Source organism: Pan paniscus, chromosome X (genome assembly GCF_029289425.2).
Source record: "Pan paniscus chromosome X, NHGRI_mPanPan1-v2.0_pri, whole genome shotgun sequence".
In the NCBI taxonomy this organism is placed as follows: Eukaryota; Metazoa; Chordata; class Mammalia; order Primates; family Hominidae; genus Pan; species Pan paniscus.
This window is the reverse complement of record NC_073272.2, coordinates 46,624,900-46,646,159: the sequence shown is the minus strand read 5'-3', so window position 1 is coordinate 46,646,159 and position 21,260 is coordinate 46,624,900. Positions and strand designations below refer to the sequence as shown.

Sequence of the window (21,260 nt, the reverse complement as noted above, 5' to 3'; positions counted from 1 at the left end):
CTCTGAAGTGGTACTATTCTACAGAGAACTGAGAGTTTATGAGTTGGTGCCTAGTTACTGGATATTGGAAAGTGCTAGCTGGTATGTGGAAGGGAGAAGTGGTCAATCTTGTCTAGAAGTCTGAAAACTAGCCATCATAGACCATTTACCCACATATCTTGACTTCTGAGATCATAGTGATTCACCAGTTCAAATAACTTGGGGAACACCAGTCCATAATGAATGACTGAGAAATTCCAAAAAGCTTTCTAATCTAAGCCTTCTTCAACAGAATCTTATACTAGATTTTTTCAGGAAAACATACAACTCTAAAAATCTAAGGTGAGCCAACACCCTTCAAGGAACAATCTAATCATTTCAAAAGATTACTGAAAAGTGTAGGTTTAATGACACTAAATTTTGTATTTATTACACACACACAAAAAAAATCAAGCACAAACAAAACAAGCAAACAAGCCATTTACTGAAAACGACTGAATTACTGGTTTTATGTCAACTTACCACTGAAATGCATTATAATGGAAGTAGACCAAACCAAGACCATATAAAAAGGCAGCATTCTGTAAAGGAAGGGAAAAAGATTTTTAGGAAAAATACTTGTATCTAACATATATGATGTTATTATTGTAAAATACGGTATCCAAGATGTTTTAAGTCCTAAAATTCTATCATGCATTACAATATATTTTTAAAACACCAAAATAACAGTGATCAGATGGCACAGATTCCAATCAACTTAGAGAGGTATTCCAGCCCTGAAATAAAAATATTTACTAGCAGAAATTCTATGGTCAAATCTAAAATTAAAAATCTATTCTTCAGGAATAAGAAAATGCTCGGCCTATGTTATCCTATTCTCTCTTGCTTGTATCTACATTCTTTCTCTGGTTCTTTTTGTTTCTTGAATTGGATTTAATTTTATATTTAGTACTGCCAGGAAGGTAGTTAGAATTCAAAGGAAATGCACAGTATAAACCTAAAACAAATTTTAGTATTTAAGAAAAATAGCATCATGCCAATCATCACCTAGGCATTAACATCTTGTGCTTTAAATATCATTGACTCCTTTTGCAGTATGAAACAAGACATGTGTCAACACTTATCCTGACTAACTTTGACCTCTGGACTCCTAATAGGATCCAGCTATTTATATAATTTATATTTATATAACTCCATGATTTTTTCTTTTTTTTTAAAGAGACAAGGTCTCGCTCTGTCACCCCAACGCGATCACAGCTCACTGCAGCCTCAAACTCCTGGGCTCAAGCAATCCTCCCACCTCAGTCTCCCAAGTAGCTGGGACTAAAGGCATGTGACACCATGCCCAGCTCCTACTCCTTATTTTCAAAAACAGCAAATGTTTGAGTACCCAGTATATGTTTTATCAATAACCAAGCAAATCTATTTTAGTAAATCTTCCCTATTAAAAAAGAAGGTAAAGCTTTCATACTGATCTGTGTGAACAAATTTCTTCTTCGAAATTATAAGCTTCAAATTACAAATGTCTCTGATTTCTAAAACTTCAAAATTTTAACTATTATTACAATGCTTGTCATGCTGCCTGCGTTGCTTCTCCCAAGAAAGACTGTGAGATAAAGGTTTTTGTACAAGTAGTTTATTTGAGAAGTATCTGAGGAAATACCTTTAATGAAGTAAAGAAGTGAGTCAGGAAAGGAAAGTATGCCAATAAAGGATGCATTATGGAGCTGATTATGACTCTAGGCAACTGGGACTCAAGCCTGCTGGAGATCTCTGGGAGACAGTATGGAACATTTCTCAGTCATCTTGCCCTAAGTATGAAGGAACTAGGGTAATTATACTACAACTTCTGTAATTCATTAGTTGAGAAAAAGAATCAATGATGTTTAAAGCCCAAAATGTAAACAGCTTGTCAGAGGCATTTGAACCAGAAGAACTCCATCTTGAATAGGGGCTGAGTAACGTAAGACTGTGACCTACTGAGCTGCATTCCCAGGAGGTTAGGCATTCTTAGTCACAGGATGATACTGGAGGTTGGCACAAGATACAGGTCACAAAGACCTTGCTGATAAAAACAGGTTGCAGTAAAGAAGCCAGCCAAAAGCCACCAAAACCAAGATGGCAACAAAAGTGACCTCTGGTCGTCCTCACTGCTCATTATACACTAATTATAATGCATTAGTATGCTAAAAGACACTCCTAGCAGCACTATCACAACGTCAGAACTCTGTAAGGTCTAAAAAGGTGAGGAACCCTCAGTTCCGGGAATTGCCCACTGCTTTCCTGGAAAACTAATGAATAATTCACCCCTTGTTTAGCATATAATCAAGAAATAACTGTAAGTATTGTCAGTTGAGCAGGTATTCCTTTACTTTCTTAATAAACTTGCTTTCACTTTACTCTGGATTATCCTCGAATTCTTTCTTGCGTGAGATCCAACCTGGGGTTTGGATCAGGACCCCTTTCCAGTAACAAGCTGAGTGACTTTTCTTGCTTTTTAAAAATGCTAAAGTTTGTCCTAAAATTATATTGTGCATTTCCTTTGAATTCTAAGTATCTTTCTAGAAACACTAAGTTTCTTAAATACATTGTCAAATGTAAAAATATGGTAATTTCATTTTATTAAGTCCTCATTACCCCCAATTTTCTGAATGAGGAAATTATATTACAGAAGTATTCACAAATTCCAGGAGTCACAAAGGTCTCAGACAACTTCCATTTTTAAAGTTCCTGTTTAAATTTTTTTTAATTTTAAATTTAGTTGAAACTGTTTTTAATCAGGATCATTCATCTACTATCCCACCCCCTGAAATAATCTGAGCATTTACTAGGTGCCAGGGACAATACTCAAGGGTTAAACAAACCAATCTGAATAAAATATACTTCCCCTGCTCTCAAGAAGTATGCAATCTAGAGGGTGGGGGAGAGGAGGCATGGATATTCAGAATGTGGTAAAAGTGGTAATAGTTAATCCAGAGTCATTTAGTGTTCTACCTAAAAAGTCAAGATTTGAAAGACAATGGGGGTGTGGGGGTGAGGGTGGTTGTGAAAGGAAAGGGAGCAACATCTTAACATCTATTTAGGCAACTGCCTGGACAGGGTGGAGTGAGCGTACAATAGAAATATGAGTTTTTTTTTGTTTTTTTTTTTTTTATTTTCTTTGAGATGGAGTCTCGCTCTGTCGCCCAGGCTGGAGTGCAGTGGCGCGATCTCGGCTCACTGCAAGCTCCACCTCCCGGGTTCACGCCATTCTCCTGCCTCAGCCTCCTGAATAGCTGGGACTACAGGCGCCCGCCACCACGCCCAGCTAATTTTTTGTATTTTTAGTAGAGACGGGCATTTCTGATTTCAGGACACACTGTACATTCTCCCAACTTCATTCTTCTCCCTCTGGGAAATCTTATTTAATCCCCACCACCCTATAAATTCTATCAATCATTCAAGATCCATTTAAATGCCACCTTCCCCACGAAAGCTTTGCTTCTTGTCCCACCTCAAACTAGAGGTGATTTTTCCAACCTCTAAATTTGGTCTTACTGCAACATCTCTATCATCTGACATTATTATGTAACAGTAAAAACTTAGTTTTATGCAATATCTAACAACTCTTTCAAAAGGTTCTAGAAAACCTTATGTGGTGGTAGAGGGCTTCATTTATAGAATGAAGAAACTGAATCAGAGAATAAGCAATTTACTCAAGGAAACAGGTACTAAGTAGCAGACATAGGAACTGAAACTAGGTCAGTCTCCAGAGCTCACTCTTAACTATTACACCATATATTTGTTACTTGTGTGTTGACTAAACTCCATCCGATCAAATAAAAATGCCATAAAGGCAGGAGTGATCACTGCCTGTATTCCTTGTTATCACCTAGCACAGGGCGCACTTCCATAGAGTAGATGCCCAAAGATTTACTAATCCAATCACCCAGTACAAGGGGACTTCAAAAAGTTCATGGGAAAAAACAGAATTAAAAGATAAAAATATAAACATTATTTCTCAACATAAGCTCCATCAAGTTCAAGACACGTTTGTAAGCAATGACACCAGCCATTTAGTCCAGCCCTAAACAACTGAGGGGTCCTGGGGGATGTAGCCATGTCAATGCAGTCCTTTTTACATTATTTACTGAAGAAAAAAGTGAGTGCCCTTTAAAGATTTTACTTTAAAGATTTTTTAAAATAGGAAATAAAAAGAAGCTGGAAGGAGCCAAATCAAGACTGTATCATTTCCCATGAAAACTCTCAAAACATTGCCCTTGTTTGATGAGAGGACTGAGTAGAGGCACTGCCATGGTGAGGCTTTTCTGGGCATTTTTCTGCTAAAGCTTTGGCGTTCTTAAAACATACTCGTAATAAGCAGAGGTTATTGTCATTCTTTGGCTCTCCGGAAAGTCAACAAGCAAAATGCCTTGAGAATCCCAAAAAACTGTTGTCTTGATCTGTGCTCTTGACCGGTCCACTTTCACTATGACTGGATCAATTTCTACCTCTTGGTAGCCATTGCTTTGATTGTGCTTTGTCATTAAGATCATACTGGTAAAGCCAAGTTTCACCTCCTGTTACAATCCTTTGAAGAAATGCTCAGGATCTTTTTTTTTTTTTTTTTTTTTTTTTGAGATAGAGTGTTGCTTTGTCCCCAGGCTGGAGTGCAATGGTGTGATCTCGGTTCACTGTAACCTCCACCTCCGGGGTTCAAGCAATTCTCCTGACTCAGCCTCCCAAGTAGCTGGGACTACAGGTGTGTGCCACCATGCTGTTAGATATGAGTTCTAAATTTCTTTTCAAAGAATCAATATGTCAGTATGTTCAATCCTTTACCTTCTACTTTTAAACTTCCTCACAAAGCAACCTTTTTCGATTACCTGCTCCACCCTGACTCATTCTGATTACTGATTGCACCCTGACTCATTACCTGCTCCACCCTGACTCATTCTGATTACTGATTGCACCCTGACTCATTACCTGCTCTGTCATAACCATTTTTCCCACCAAACCACTCACCCCGTCACTCTCTTTAAATCAGCCAATTGGAATTAGTTTAGCCTGGGCGGTCTAACCCTAGCCAAGAGGGGAATGACACAGCAGTAGGGGCTATGTGTGTCAGGGATAAGAACCCCCTCCCCTCCCTTGTCCAAGTGTGCGCTCACCATTGCTTCTATAGAAGGCACACCCTTCTATAGAAGTATCTTGCCTTGCTGAGAATTAAAAAGAAAATTTTATGTTCGAGTGCTATTTCTTTTGCAGCACTGAAACTTTATGTATAACAATTTGGGGGCTCACCCATGATTACAATCCCCTCCCGACAGTCTCTGGTTCTCCCTCATGAGGAGGCATGCCCTGCCCCTTGTGGTCACCTCAGGGGTGAGAAATCAGAACTCACCCAGTGCGAGGAATAACCCAAGCTCTTGGCAACATGGCGGCGGGGGGGGGGCGCAGGGCCGGGGGGGACTGGCCAGTAACCTAGCTTAAAGGATTCTCACATACCACACTGATGACTGTACACAGACCAAGGAAGGAGAAGCCACAGGAGCCAGTGAAGTATTTCCTTGGTGGTAGGGACCAAGGTAAGAAACCCCGGGGGGGGGGGGGGGGGGGGGTGAGGTGAAGTACTCCTTGGTTGGGGTGGCTTACAGATTAAAAAGAGGTGAGACATGCCCATTGGAGGGGACTAAACTTCACACGAACCTCCAGTAGTAGAAAAGGCGAGAAATTTCCAGTAGGGGAAATTGAGCCTCCCCACAAAAGGTGACAAATTTTCAGTAAGGGAAATTGAACCTTGAAACTTACCCCAAAACCATCAAGATGGGAAATACCCCAAGCAAGACAGGGAGCAAGAGGGATAAAGATGGTAACAAAGATATCCCCCCAGATAGCCCCCTAGGTCTCATGCTAAAACAATGGAAGGATAACGAAAGGACTAAACATAGGAAAAAGCAACAAATGATAAAATATTGATGTTTTATTTAGACTCAAAGACCCATCCTCAAACCCTCAATCTTCTGGCCAAAGTTTAGGTCGAATTAGGATGTAATGTGTCAGCTTCTAATCCGACATGTTAATGATAAAAGTCCAGTGTCTCAGAAGAACTAGGCTATGCCCTCTGTTGGAGGCATGGACCTGCCCTCCTTTTTCCCTTAAAAACAAATAGGAAAGAACCCAATCTGGCACCTCAAAATGAAAAGTCAGAGGAGCCAGCTCTCATGCCTAAAGACTCCAGCGCATGGGATCCCCTAGACTATCTTCCCCCACTCAGTGTCCCCAATCTTTCCCCTCAGACAGCCACTGCCTCCTCAGATCCCATTCCAAATTCCACCTCTACTCACGTTATCCCTCCTCCTTATAACTCTGACTCTTGGGAATTACCGTCCCACCAGCCCATTCCCTCCCAACCTAAAGACCCCTCTCTAAAAGGACTCCAGCGTGAGGTAGGACAATGTAAAAAAGATATTCAGAATTTCCCATTTCCCTCCATAACTAAGAGGCCTGACCCTCTTCCCTTTGAAAGAGGTACCATAAGGAGGGGGGGGCCCACTGGCTTTGTAAATGCTCCCTTAACCAGTTCAAAGTCTAGAATTTTAAAAAGGAGCTTAAACCACTACTAGATAACCCTTATGGAGTGGCAGACCAAATTGCCCAATTCTTAGGACCTCAGTTATACACTTGGGTCGAGTTAATGTCCATCTTGGGCATCCTCTTTTCAGGAGAAGAAAGGAGTATGATTTGTAGGGCTGCTATGATAGTTTGGGAACGTGAGCATCCTCCTGGTGAAAACGTTCCTACCGCGGACCAGAAATTCCCCGCCTGAGACCCCTGGTGGGACAATAACAAAGCAGATCAACGGGAAAATATGCAGGACCTAAGAGAGACAATAATAAAAGGAATTCGGGAGTCAGTACCCCGAACCCGAAATCTTTCTAAAGCATTTGATATACAACAGGAAAAGGATGAAGGGCCTATGAGATTCCTAGACAGACTGAGGGAGCAAATGAGGCAATATGCAGGCCTCAATTTGGATGATCCCCTTGGGCAAGGAATGTTGAAACTCCAATTTGTCACTAAAAGTTGGCCAGACATTTCAAAAAAGTTACAAAACATAGACAGTTGAGAAGACCGTCCCCTAAGTGAGCTTCTCAGGGAAGCTCAGAAAGTATATGTGAAAAGGGATGAAGAAAAACAGAAACAAAAGACAAAACTTACGTTTTCTACCTTCCAACAGATGGCTCCAAACCCAGGTACTTCTAGACAGAGTTTCCAGGGAGCTAGAAACTATAAAGGGTCCAAACCCTCTTTTAAAGGACCCCAGTCTCCATCTGGAGGACCAAGGTCCTCATCTACCAGGCCCCCTAAAGAGTATGGTGGAGCAGGGTTAAAGAATCCCAGAACTAAGGAGGAAGGACAAGATAGGTGCTATTGATGTGGAAGAACAGGCCACTTCAAGAGAGGATGTCCTGAACTAAGAAAGGACAAAAGAAGCCCTTCCGCTCATGACTTTCGAGGAAGAATAGGGAGGTCAGGGGCTCTGTCTCTTTTATCTTGAGTCCCTCTCCAGGGTAAAAGGGGAAAGAGAGGGGAGAACAGCAGCATAAGCGTCTGGCAGAGGCAGGGAAAGACCAGCAGAAAGGAAACAGAGAGAGAGAAGCGGGGGTGGAAGAGGGGGTGGAAGGGGGAGAAGAGAGAGAGAGGGGAGAGAGAGGAGAAGGCGGGGGAGAGAGAAAAAAAGGCAGAGAGAGAGAGGAAGACACAGAGAGACAAAGAGGGAGTCAAAGAGAGACAGAGAGAGGAAGAGACAGAGACAAAGAGGGAGTCAAAGAGAGAGACAGTCAAAGAGAGAGAGAAAGAGAGAGATATAAGTAGTAAAGGAAAAAACAGTGTACCCTATTCCTTTAAAAGCCAGGGTAAATTTAAAACCTATAATTGATAATTGAAGGTCTTCTCCATGACACTGTAACACTCCAATACCACCTTGTCAGTGTAAACAAGGGCACAGCCCAAAAGCACTGAGGCCACTGACAACTCGTAGCCTTCCTATCAAAAATCCTTAACCCAGTAACCCGCGGATGGCCCTAATACATTCAATCTGTAGCGACAACTGTTTTGCTAACACAAGAAAGGATGAGGCTATTCTGTTAAAAAAAAAAAAAAAAAAAAAGAAGAAGGATAATTCAACATTAACCACTAAAAATTCCCTTAACCCAGCAGGTTTCCTAACAGGATCTAAATCTTAATTACTGTACAAAGGTCCGACCAGACCTAGGAGGAACTCCCTTCAGGACAGGACCAGACCTAGGAGGAACTCCCTTCAGGACAGGACGATAGACAGTTCCTCCCTCCTCCTGGGTGATTGACGGAAAAAGACACAATGGGTATTCAGTAATTGATAGGGCAACTCTTGTACAAGCAGAATTAGGAAAATTGCCTAATAATTAGTCTGCTCAAACATGGGAGCTGTTTGCACTCAGCCAAGCCTTAAAGTACTTACAGAACCAGGAAGGAACCATCTATACCAATTCTAAGTTAATTTGGACTAAACAAGGTCTTATTAATAGCAAAGGATAACTGAAATCCCAAACTTACAAGGTTTTCAACAAAAGTAAAGTTTGCTAAAAATTAACAGTGTAACATGTATTATCCTAACTTCTAATCTTGTGGCCTTAGGCAGTCTAGTCCACAGACATAAAGGAAGTTCACTTTGGAGAAGAATGAAAAGGGGGGGGGGGGGGCGGGGAGGGGAAGAATTTATATAAAAAGAATGTTATATGGTAAATTCTTGTCCTAAAATAAATTAACTGGTTGTTTAAAGAAAGGGATGTTTGCAACAAGTCAGAAAGTTGAGGTATGTCAAAGAATTGTCTGTGAAAGTCGTGAAAAAAAATGTTATAAAAGGGAATTTATGCAAGAAATGTTATATAATTTAAAAGTAATTAGGCCTCCTGAATGTAAAACTATTGAAGAAACAGTTTATGTGCAAGGTTTGTAAGGAAAGTAAAATATACCTTTGGTAAAAGGATTAAAAGGAGGCATAAGAATGTGCATTTTTACCTACATTAAAAGGTTAAAGAAATATATTTTGTTTTAAAGGTTTGAGCAATTTTTAAAATGTTAATTGTAAAGGAAATTCTGTGTGTAAACATACTGGCTAAAGTTAAAGAGGTATCATCCAGTCTTTCTGTGAACTGGACATTAAAATAGAAGCACAAAAGGTTTTTCTTAAAGCACTAACCTGCTCTTTAACAAAAATTATAAAAGGTTAAACAGAATCTATAAAAATTTTACCTTATGGTCAGACATTAAAATTGGATAAATATGTCTACAAGGTTTTATTAAAACTGAGTTTAACATTAATAACACACTAATATAAAGGTGAAATTTAGCTTATCTAGTATAAAAATCATACAGGAAGCACTGTCAAATATAAAACGGTGTTTGGCTTTCTTCAGTCTAAAAACTAATAAAAATAGGTGCTAAGGGAAATTTCTCAGTAAGAAGGCACCAAGGACTATAAAGACCACTGCTGATGTCCCCACATTTAAAACAAAAGATCAATTTCTTAGAATTTATATACTTGGTTTATCTTCCACTTTCCTTTCCTTCAAAACTAAAAGTCTTTTAGCACAGGTACCACCCCTAGAATTTCCGGTAAACCAGCACCAGCCTGAGGATCACGTTCTCATCAAAGGGTGGAAAGAAGGAAAACTCAAGCAAGCCTGGGAAGGACCCTACCTTGTGCTGCTAACTACGGAGACTGCTGTTCCTACAGCGGAAGGGGGATAGACTCATCACACCCGAGGCAAGAAAGCACCGCTCCCTCCAGAGTCGTGGGCCATAGTCTCAGGGGAAAACACTATCAAACTAAAGTTAAGAAAAATTTAACTCTCTTTCATCTATTCTATTACTTTCTTCTTTACTCGTTCTATTGCTGACCATCTAGTTATAATATAACCAAGTCAATTTTGCCTCAAACTATTGCATTTGATGCTTGCCTTGTTATACCCGTGGGGGCTTGCCAAGTCAAAGACAGCTCTCTACTTCAGAAAAGTACCTCTGTCCCTCCTGACTCTCCTCAGACTGGGCCTTAGTAAATTGGGACCACTTAATCCAGAAAGATTTCGATAAAGACCCCGGTGTCAACCAGGAGTCTTGCTCCCCAATGTAGAGCTTTTATGCTGTAGTTAGTCCAACATTCTGTGGAGCACTAAAGAACAAGAATGGACTGCCCCAACCGGTTTTTGTAATTTCCTAAAACCATACATTTTACTAGAAGGACAGCCCTCCCCTCTGTCAGCTAAACCAGTGTAATTCTATACAGGTTATTATCTCAAACGCTCAAAGTTCTTCCCCTTTTCTAAGCCAGTTCCCTTCTTTAAGCAGGTTTTATGGTATGGGGGCTGAGGTTTCAGGGACAAACCCTATTAAATTCTTTAAAATGAGTTTCTTTGATCCCCCACTGCCTGCACCTTCCTCTAAGCCTCCTTCCAAAACCTCTCACAACAGAACAATTGCTCCTTCTCCATCTAAGGACAAGACCAAGATAGCTATCGTAAAAGTTAAAGACTTAAAACAAACTTTGGCAATTAAGACAGGATATCAAGATGCAAATGCCTGGTTGGAATGGATCAAATATTCCGTCCACACGTTAAACAAAAGCAATTGTTATGCTTGTGCGCATAGCAGGCCAGAGGCCCAGATTGTCCCCTTTCCACTAAGGTGGTCCTCCAGTTGACCTGGTGTGGGCTGCATGGTAGCTCTTTTCCAGGATTCTACAGCCTGGAGTAGTAAGTCATGCCAAGCTCTCTCTGCTATATCCCGAAGTCCGGCACCCTGCGGGTCAGCGCCTGAGGGCCATCCAGCTTCCATCTCCCAGCCCCCGAGGGCCATCCAACTTCCGTCTCCCAACACTAAGTTCACTTCGTGTCTCTCACGACAGGGAAGAAATGGCGTTCCTTGGAGACCTGAAGGGATGCAGTGAGCTTAAGAATTTTCAAGAGCTTATCAATCAGTCAGCCCTTGTTCATCCCTGAGCAGATGTGTGGTGGTATTGTGGTGGACCTTTACTGGACACTCTGCCAAATAACTGGAGTGGCACTTATGCTTTAGTCCAACTGGCTATCCCTTTCACCCTGGCACTTCATCAACCAGAGGAAGGAAAAATAAGACATCGTAAAGTGAGAGAAGCCCCTTATGGGTCTTTCGATTCTCATGTCCATTTAGACGCAACTGGAGTCCCACGGGGAATACCAGATCAATTTAAAACCTGAAATCAAATAGCTGCAGGATTTAAGTCAATATTTTGGTAGGTGACAATTAATAAAAATGTAGATTGGATAAACTACATCTACTACAACCAACAATAATTTATTAACTACACTAGAGATGCTGTTAAAGGAATAGCTGAACAACTAGGGGCAACTAGCCAGATGGTTGGGGAAAACAGGATAGCCTTAGACATGATATTAGCAGAAAGAGGAGGAGTTTGCGTCATGATGAAAACTCAATGTTGTACCTTCATCCCAAACACCACCACCACTGATGGAAGTATAACAAAGGCATTGCAAGGTCTGACTGCTCTGTCCAATGAGTTAGCCAACAACTCAGGGGTAAATGACCCCTTTACAGGATGGCTAGAAAAGTAGTTCAGTAAATGGAAAGGAATAATAGCCTCAATTCTTACTTCCCTCACAGCCATAATGGGTGTACTTATTCTTGTCAGGTGCTGTGTCATACCATGCCTCCAAAGGTTGATGCAGAGGCTCATAAAAATGGCACTTACTCAAACCTCCCTTAACTATCCTCCACCTTATCCAGAGAAGCATCTTCTTTTGGAAAATCAAGCCAAACAACTAAGCCAAGACATGTTTAAAAAAAGTTTGAAAAGAAAGCTGTGAGGAAATACAAGGGGAGGGGTTGTTAGATATGAGTTCTAAATTTCTTTTCAAAGAATCAATATGCCAGTATGTTCAATTCTTCACCTTCTACTTTTAAACTTAACTTCCTCATAAAGCAACCTTTTTCAATTACCTGCTCCACCCTTATTCAATCACCTACTCTACCCTGACTCATTTTGATTACCTACTCCACCCTGACTCATTGCCTGCTCTGTCATAACCATTTTTCCCGCCAAACCACTCACCCCATCACTCTCTTTAGCCAATCAGAATTAATTTAGCCTGTGCGGTCTAACCCTCGCCAATAGGGGAACTACACAGCAGCAGCGGCGGCCACGTGTGTCAAGGATAAGAACCCCTTCCCCTCCCTTGTCCAAGTGTGCGCTCACCATTGCTCTATCTGTAAGGGCGCACCCTTCTATAGAAGTACTTTGCTTTGCTGAGAATTAAAAAGAAAATTTTATATTCAAGTGCTATTTCTTTTGCGGCACCGAAACTTTACATATAACAATGGCCGGCTAATTATTGTATTTTTAGTAGAGATGGGGTTTCACCATGTTGGCCAGACTGGCCTCGAACTCCTGGCTTCATGTGATCCACCTGCCTCGGCCTCCCAAAGTACTGGAATTACAGGCATGAGCCACAACTCCCAGCTAAAATGTTTTACAGAGTTTGACTCTTTTTGTTGACAAAAACGTATATAATAAGGTTCAGTTCTACCTGAAGTTTCAGGCATCCACTGCGGGTCTTGGAACATTTCCCTCATGGGTAAGGGGAACAACAGTAATTAGGTTCTAAATAATAAGATTCTATGTTGTTATAACGTTGCCAATTTGGGGTTGGAATAAGAATTTGATTGTAGCCACCACCAAGCACCCCATACCCCAGTAATCATCTTTGAAGACTTATTATATTTTTATGCTAGGATATTAACAAATAAAACCATGCCAAAATATTACAAAAACATCAAATGTCTTAATTTTACTGTATCATGACTCTAATTCACAAACCTAGTGATACACAGTTGGGGAAAAAAATCTGCTATTAACCCTCTGAGTACCTTTGTCTACCAGATCTGGGAAAGAAAAACACAATATGATAAAATAAAATAAAACAAAACAAAACCTACTGGGGAATAAAAAAAGGGGGAAGGTGGGTATAGAAATGAAGGTTATAAAGGCATGAATTTCCAAATACTTTCTTTATAATTACCCCCATCTGTTACATATACCATGAATATCTGAAATTACATGAATCTTAACAGTGAACAAGAAAGTCTAATGGTACTGCAGATTTTAGATAGTGGTAACAATCTTACCAGTTGACCAAGCCAAACAGTAGTCCTACTTTTCCTCTCTCACCTCTTCCCCACCAATAAACCATGTTCCTTCTATTCACAGAGTTCATTTTACAATCTAAAAGCCTTTGAATCCACCCCTTCTCCATTCCTACTATGTTTCTCCAGGTTAGTTAGGACCTCAACTTTACATACTTGGCCTATTTCAACAGTTTTCTAACTTGTCTCCCAAACTGTAGGCTCTCTCTCCATTTCCTCCTCTTTCAATCTGCCCTCCAAACCACTGCCAGTGAGCTTTCGAAAACTCAAACATGAAGTGCAAAACATGCACTTTCTATTTTAAACTCCTCTGAAAAGTCCCCACAATCTAGCTTGATTTATAAGGGCCTTCATTTTATGACTCTTGCTGAAATGTTCCCAATCTCATAACCACCACTTCAGTCAGGACAAATAACATGCAGATCTGTGAATAAAATACAACCTTATACATTTCTATGATTTTAACCATGTTTGCTTCCTCTGCCTTAAAAAAGCCATTGCCATCTTTCCCTCAACTCACTCCTTAATCGGACAAATTCCTGTCTATCCTTTAAAAAGCAACATTCACCTCTTCCTTCCAGAAGTATTATTTGACATATTCCCAAAAACCCAGAGTGAGTTATAGTTTCTAATACATGCTTCTGATACGGGACTGCTGGGAAGGGAAGAGTGTGGTCCCTTTAAATGATACAGAATGGGAGAAGGGAAGTGCTGGGTAGAGGAGGGTGTGGTCCCTGGCTAGGGCTCTACCCCCTCAGACCTAAGTGAGGACAGGCACTTCTGCCTACCCGCCACGCCCCCATCCTGGGCCTATAAAACCCCAAGACCCTAGCAAGGCAGAGACAGAAACTGCTAGATGGCGAGAGGAACACATCGGTGGAAGAAGACAAGTGGCTGGACATCGAGAGGATGTTGAGGGGAGCATGCAGGCGGAAGAGCACACCGACAAACGCTGGCACACCGGCAGGCCACTGACCAGTGGGACTAGGCAGAGTTTGGCCAGCGCAGTCGGAGGAGAGCTGGGGCTGCCAAGCGGCCATCTCCCTCTGGCTACCCCATAGGCTGAAAGCTACTTTCCACTCAATAAAACTTTACACTCATTCTCCAAGCCCACATGTGATCCGATTCTTCCAGTACACCAAGGCAAGAAGCCGGGATACAGGAAACCCTCTGTCCTTGCGACAAGGTATAGGGTCTAACTGAGCTGGTTAACACAAGCCGCCTACAGACAGCAAACTAAAAGAGCACCCTCTAACACATGCCCACTGGGGATTCAGCTGTAACATTCACCCCTAGACAGACATTGCCGTGGGGTGGGAGCCCCACAGCCTGCCAGTCTGTATGCTCCCCTAGAGGTTTGAGCAGTGGGGCACTGAAGAAGCGAGCCACACCCCCATCACATGCCCTGTGAGGGGGGCAAGGGAACCTCTCCCATTTCCCTTCCAAATGAATACTCACATCTTTTCTAAGTATGTCATTTATCTCCTCCACTACAATACGAGCCTATAAATGGTAGAGAACGAACCCAAGTCATGCTTTGATCCCTATAGCAAAGTAACCGGCATATGTAAGTTAATTAGGAAAGTCTTGCCGCTGAGTAAATCAGTATCTTACAGTCTTTAATAACCTGTCACATATTTTTCATAGAAGAATGATACTTTGCTGATTCAATTTATACAGAATCATTTCCTTATTATAGTCTGAATTACCTTCTGGACAATTAAAAGAACATTTACAGTTAAGATAATCTAGCAGAAGAGGTTGGCAAAACTTTATTATACGCATCATGCCCAAAATCACAACACCGAAGCAGAAGTTCTGCTTCCAAAGTGTATGTGTAGTATTGTACAGCAATAATGCAATCAGACTGTAGAAGTAATCTCATAACTAGTAAGTGACAAGGCTGTGATTCTGACCCAAGACTGTAGAGACCTGAGTCAGAATCAAAGCCTTGTCACTTACTAGTTATGAGACTCATGAAAGGCCGAGCACAGTGGCTCACACCTGTAATCCCACCGCTTTGGGAGGCCAATGTGAGAGGATTGTTTGAGACCAGGAGTTCGAGACCAGCCTGGGCAACATAGTGAGACTCTCATTCTCTACAAAAAACTTAAAACTTAGTTGAGCATGGTGGGGCAGGCCTGTAGTCCTAGCTACTTGGGAGGCTAAAAAGGACTGCTTGAGTCCAGGAGTTCAAGGCTGCAGTGAGCTACAATTGTACCACTGCATTCCTGCCTGGGCTACAGAGGAAGACCCTATCTCTTAAATTAAAACAAATAAAAAAATATAAATAAATAAATAAAAAATTTCAGAAAGACTCATGAAACAAGTTAGCTGATCTCAATGTCTTCATCTTTGTAAAATGGAGAAAGCAGTACCTATTTCAAAGGGTTGTCTGAGGAATTAAATGAGATGATACACGTAAAATACTTAAAATACTACCTGGCATTTAGAATTTTTGTGACAAGGGGGCAATGCATCTAACAACACCAACAACTTCCTTCCCTGTGCTGCTGAACCACAAACTGGTTAAAAAACAGAAATGATTATAATTAAAGCACAAAGGATTTTTTAAAAGTATCCCAACAGGCCAGGCCTGGTGGCTCACACCTGTAATCCCAACATTTTGGGAGACTGAGGCAGGTGGATCACCTGAGGTCGGGAGTTCAAGACCACCCTGGCAACATGGTGAAACTCAGTCGCTATTAAAAAATAAATACAAAATTAGCCTAGTGTGGTAGCCTTAGTCCCAGCTACTCGGGAGGCTGAGACAGGAGACTTGCTTGAACAGGGGAGGCAGAGGCTGCAGTGAGCCAAGATCGCACCACTGCACTCCAGCCTGGGCGAGACAGGGCGAGACAGAGCAAGACTCCGTCTCAAATAAATAAATAAAAATAAATAAATAGTATCCCAACAATTTCATTTATATTTCCTTATAGTATAATTTCCAAAAATAAGGCCAATGGCAAGCAGTATACATATTGAAAAACCTTCCTAATACAAAATTATTTAAAATATTAGATGACATATTTTAAAAGGATCTTTATAAATGAATTGCTGAGCTGGAAGCAAAAGGAAAAAGGCTGAAAAAAAAAGGAGAATACAGAAAGGTAAGCAAACACTGAAAGCCAATAAAATGCCCTGAGACTTAGGAAACAAATTAGGTACCACACAGAGTTGTACCCAAGATTTCCCACATAAATCTGAACCCCTGGGGATTCTTTCTTAGTAAAATGTTGGAATTTCCTCAAAAAACTAACAATAGAACCACCATTTGATCCAGCAGTCCCACTACTAGCTATAAATCATAGAAATTGAAATCAAAATTTCAAAGAGATATCTATGTTATATATGAGTTCTAAATTTCTTTCCAAGGAATCAGTATGTTCATTTCTTTGCCTTCTACTTTTAAACTTCACTTCCTCGTAAAGCAACGTTTTTCTACTACCTGCTCCACCCTGACTCATTCCAATTACCTGCTCTGTCATAACCATTTTTCCTGCCAAACCACTCACCCCGTCACTCTCTTTAAATTAGCCAATCAGAATTAGTTTAGCCTGTGCAGTCTAACCCTAGCCAATAGGGGAACGACACAGCAGCAGGGGCCAGGTGCGTCAGGGAAAGAACCCTTTCCCCTCCCTTGCCCAAGTGTGTGCTCACCATTGCTCCATCTGTAAGGGCGCACCCTTCTATAGAAGTACCTTGCCTTGTTGAGAATTAAAAAGAAAACTTTATATTCGAGTGCTATTTCTTTTGCGGCACTGAAACTTTATTTATAACATCTATACTCCCATATTCATTTCAGCCTTATTCACAATAGACAAGATACAGAATCAACCTAAGTATCCATTGAAGGATAAATGGATTAAGAAAACGTGGTATATATACACCTTGAAATACTATTCAGCCTTTAAAAGAAGGAAATTCTGTCATTTGTGACAACATGGATGAATCTGGAGGACCTTGTGTTAAGCAAAATAAGCCAGAGACAGAAAGACAAAACGGCATGATCTCACTTACATGTGGAATCTAAAAAAGTCAAACTCAAAGAATATCTATCTCATAGGAGTAAAGAGAACAGCAGTGGTTACCAGAGGCTCAGGGAGGGTAGGGAAAGGGAATTGGGGAGATGCTATTCAAAGGGTACGAAGTTTCACTTAGACAAGAATAAATTCTAGTGATCAATTGCAGAGCATGGTAGCTATAGTTAATAATCATGTATATTTCAAATTGATGAGAGTATATTTCAAATATTCACCAAGAAAAACATGTAAGTGAGGTTATGAGTATGTGGGAAAATCTATCATATCTCTAAAACCAGATGTAGATGGAGTCAAAAAATAAAATGGAACACAGGCAATATTTGAAGATGTAGTGGCTGAAAATTTTCTAGTGCTGAAGGCAATACTCCCCAGATGCAGAAAGATGAATAAAGGAAGAAAAATCCTATGCACAAAGGGAAGGTGCAGAAGAAAAAGGCGAGAGCTTTTTTTTCTTGAGACAGAGTCTCACTCTGTCTCCAGGCTGGAGTGTGGTGGCGTGATCTCGGCTCACTGAAACCTCTGCCTCCTGGGTTCAAGTGATTCTCCTGCCTCAGCCTCCTAAGTAGCTGAGACTACAGGCACGCGCCACCATGCCCAGCTAATTTTTGAATTTTTAGTAGAGACGGGGTTTCACCATGTTGGCCAGGATGGTCTCGATCTCTTGACCTCGTGATCCGCGAGGAGAGCTTTTAAAAGACATTAAAAGAGCTATAAAACAGCTTCAAAACAGCATCAAAAGAGCTAAAACAACACTAACAACTTTTTAAAACTAGCCAGGAAAACTAGGAGTCAGTGAAAATTCAGTAAGAAGCTGGGTGCAGTGGCTCACACCTGTAATCCCAGCACTTTGGCAGGCAGAAGTGGGCAGACCACTTGAGCCCAGGAGTTTGAGACCAGCCTGGGCAATATAGTAAGACCTCGTCTCAAATTAAAAAAAAGCAATTAAAATTATTTTCAGTTATTTTTAATGGTAAAGATAAATTTTTATCACATTCTTTTTTTCATACATAAAGGAAAATTTAAGTGAAAAAATTTCATTAAGATATCCTTAGTGTCCAATTCTGAATAATTTTTTAATCCTGTTAACCATACTCTCGTCCATGTTTTTCCACACAATATCAACTACTGAGACATCAAAAATGGTCGTGATATAGCATTTCTTAGAAGATTCTTCCACTGTTGTCTACAAACCCCATTTCTGCAAGTTTTGACATCACTTTTTTGACCTTACCAGAAGCTGACAATGAAAAGTTTTTAGTCAGCAATCAAAACTCATATTCTTTCCGCAGATGCTCCATAAGTGACTTATCTACTGAAACAATAGGCTACAGCTATCTAATCATGCCAGGAGGAAAAACAACAAAGATGAGTATGCATAGGCATTGACAACTATATATCATGACTACCACCCAGCCAATGAAGACTTAAAATATTATTAGATACCTTGCTCCAAAGATTTAAACAAAAAGGGTAGGCCGGGCATGGTGGCTCATGACTGTAATCCCAGCACTTTGGAAGGCCGAGGTGGGTGGATCACATGGTCAGGAGATTGAGACCATTCTGGCCAACATGGTGAAACCCCATCTCTACAAAAAAAAATGAGCCGGGCATGGTGGCATGCGCCTGTAGTCCCAGCTACTCAGGAGGTTGAAGCAGGAGAATCGCTTGAACCCAGGAGGTGGAGGTAACAGTGAGCCAAGATCAAGCCACTGCACTCCAGCCTGGGAAACAGAGTGAGATTCCATCTCAAAAAAAAAAAAAAAAAAGTGCATCTTTGAAGGAATAAAAAGCAGTATTGCTGGCCAGGCACGTTGGCTCACGCCTATAACCTCAGCACTTTGGGGGTCAAGGTGGGCAGATCACGTGAGGCTGGGAGTTCGGGACCAGCCTGACCAACATGGAGAAACCCCATCTCTACTAAAAATACAAAATTAGCCAGGTGTGGTGGCGCATGCCTGTAATCCCAGCTACTCGGGAGGCTGAGGCAGGAGAATTGCTTGAACCCGGGAGGCAGAGGTTGCAGTGAGCCGAGATCGCACCATTGCACTCCAGCCTGGGCAACAAGAGCAAAACTCCGTCTCAAAAAAAAAAGACAGTATTGCTAAATTTCGTTAGGTGGTAAAGATCTGACAGTTATTTAAGGAATCATTCTTATTTTGTAGAAAGGTATTTAGAATATTAAGGACTGAAATGTCATGTTATCTGTAATTTACTCTAAAGTATACCCAGGAAGGAATATACATATATATGGAGGGAAAATATTTTTTTATAAGCCCTGATGGGGCATTAAAAACCACTAACCAGGCCAGGTGCGGTGGCTCACGCCTGTAATCCCAACACTCTGAGAGGCTGAGGCGGGCGGATCACCTGAGGTCAGGAGTTCAAGACCAGCCTGGCCATGGTGAAACCCCGTCTCTACTAAAAATACAAAAAAAATTAGTCAGGGGTAGTGGTGCACAGCTGTAATCCCAGCTACTCGGGAGGCTGAGGCAGGAGAATCGCTTGAACCCAGGAGGCAGAGATTGCAGTAAACTGAGATTGTGCCACTGCACTCCAGCCTGAGCAACAAGAGTGAAACTCTGTCTCAAAACAACAACAACAACAACAACAAAAACACCCACTAAGCAAATAGTTGTTGGTTAACTATCAACTTAATTAAAAGAAATACAGAAGATAGTGAAATGAGCTAAACAATACCAAAAGAAAGCAATAAAACAAAGCCAGAAAATGGGACACTATAAGACAACTGAGCTGGTCTCTTTAAGCCAGAGACCAAAACAAAAACACTAAAGGGATGAGAGTGGAGGGAAGACAATGCTTAAAAAGACACCTAAGGGACATACTCAGTTCTAACCTATGGTCCTGAACTAGATAGTGGTCTGGACAAAAAGACTGTAGGAGGCATTATGGAGTAAATTAGGTGAGAAAAAAGAGAAAGAGAAAGAGAAAGAGAGAAAGAGAGAGAGAGAGAAGAGAAAAAGAAAAAAAGAGAATAAGCCCAAAGAAAGAAGGAAATAAACTAGAGATGATCAACAATGTCAAAACTGTATTATTTGAAATCAGTATTAAAATTTACAAACCTTTGATTGAAGCAAGGAAGAAAACAGAAGGCACAACTAAGAATCAGAAATTAATTAAGGACCTAACTATAGGTATATGTGACCATAAACAAATGTAGCAGAGATTTACAACCTAAAAAAGTAACTGGTAACTAATAAAACCAGTAGTATAAAATCTTCCCAAAAAGACATATTACCAATCCCAGAGAGTTTAACAGGTTGGTTTTATCAAACATGCAAGAAACCACTTTTACAAGATTATATCTTGGTCCACAAAACCTAAAATATTTACTATTTCAGAAAATACAAGATGAGAACATTCTAAACACTTTTAATGAAATGTTTACAATACTGATAACAGAAGAAACAACATTGTCACTAATTACAAAGGTAGGATAGTCTACAGAGAAAATCCAAAGTTACATAGTCAAATTACCCAAATTAGTGAAAGTTAGTGAAGTTGCTTGACAAATTTAACACATAAAAGTCAACTGCAGTTCTATATACCAGCAGAGATAAAAAATAAAATTAAAATGGCATGTATAATAGCAACAGAAGTGTAAGATGTAAAATACATTATTTATAAGAAGCACGAGAACTTTGTGAGGAAGTTACAAAACTTTACTGACAAAAGATGACAGCTTTTATTTATTTATTTATTTATTTATTTATTTATGTTTTGAGACACAGTTTCACTCGTTGCCCAAGCTGGAGTGCAACGGCGCAATCTCGGCCCACTGCATCCTCCACCTCCAGGGTTCAAGCGATTCTCCTGCCTCAGCCTCCCTCAGCCTCCCAAGTAGCTGGGATTATAAGCGCGCGCCACCACACTGGGCTAATTTTTTGTATTGTTAGTAGAAACGGGGTTTCACCACGTTAACCAGGCTGGTCTTGAACTCCTGACTTCAGGTGATCTGCCCACCTTGGCATCCCAAAGTGCTGGGATTACAGGCATGAG

General features: G+C 40.8%; 1 protein-coding gene across 20 annotated transcripts in view; it reads right to left on the bottom strand.

The window, feature by feature from the left end:
* KDM6A (lysine demethylase 6A) overlaps positions 1-21,260 on the bottom strand; it is a 235,090-nt gene that overhangs the window by 97,793 nt on the left and 116,037 nt on the right. For all 20 annotated transcript variants that reach the window (XM_003808365.5, XM_057301150.2, XM_057301151.2 and 17 more), the window contains one exon: positions 502-560. In XM_003808365.5, coding sequence (XP_003808413.1) covers positions 502-560 — 59 coding nt within the window. The remainder of the gene's footprint in view (positions 1-501; positions 561-21,260) is intronic.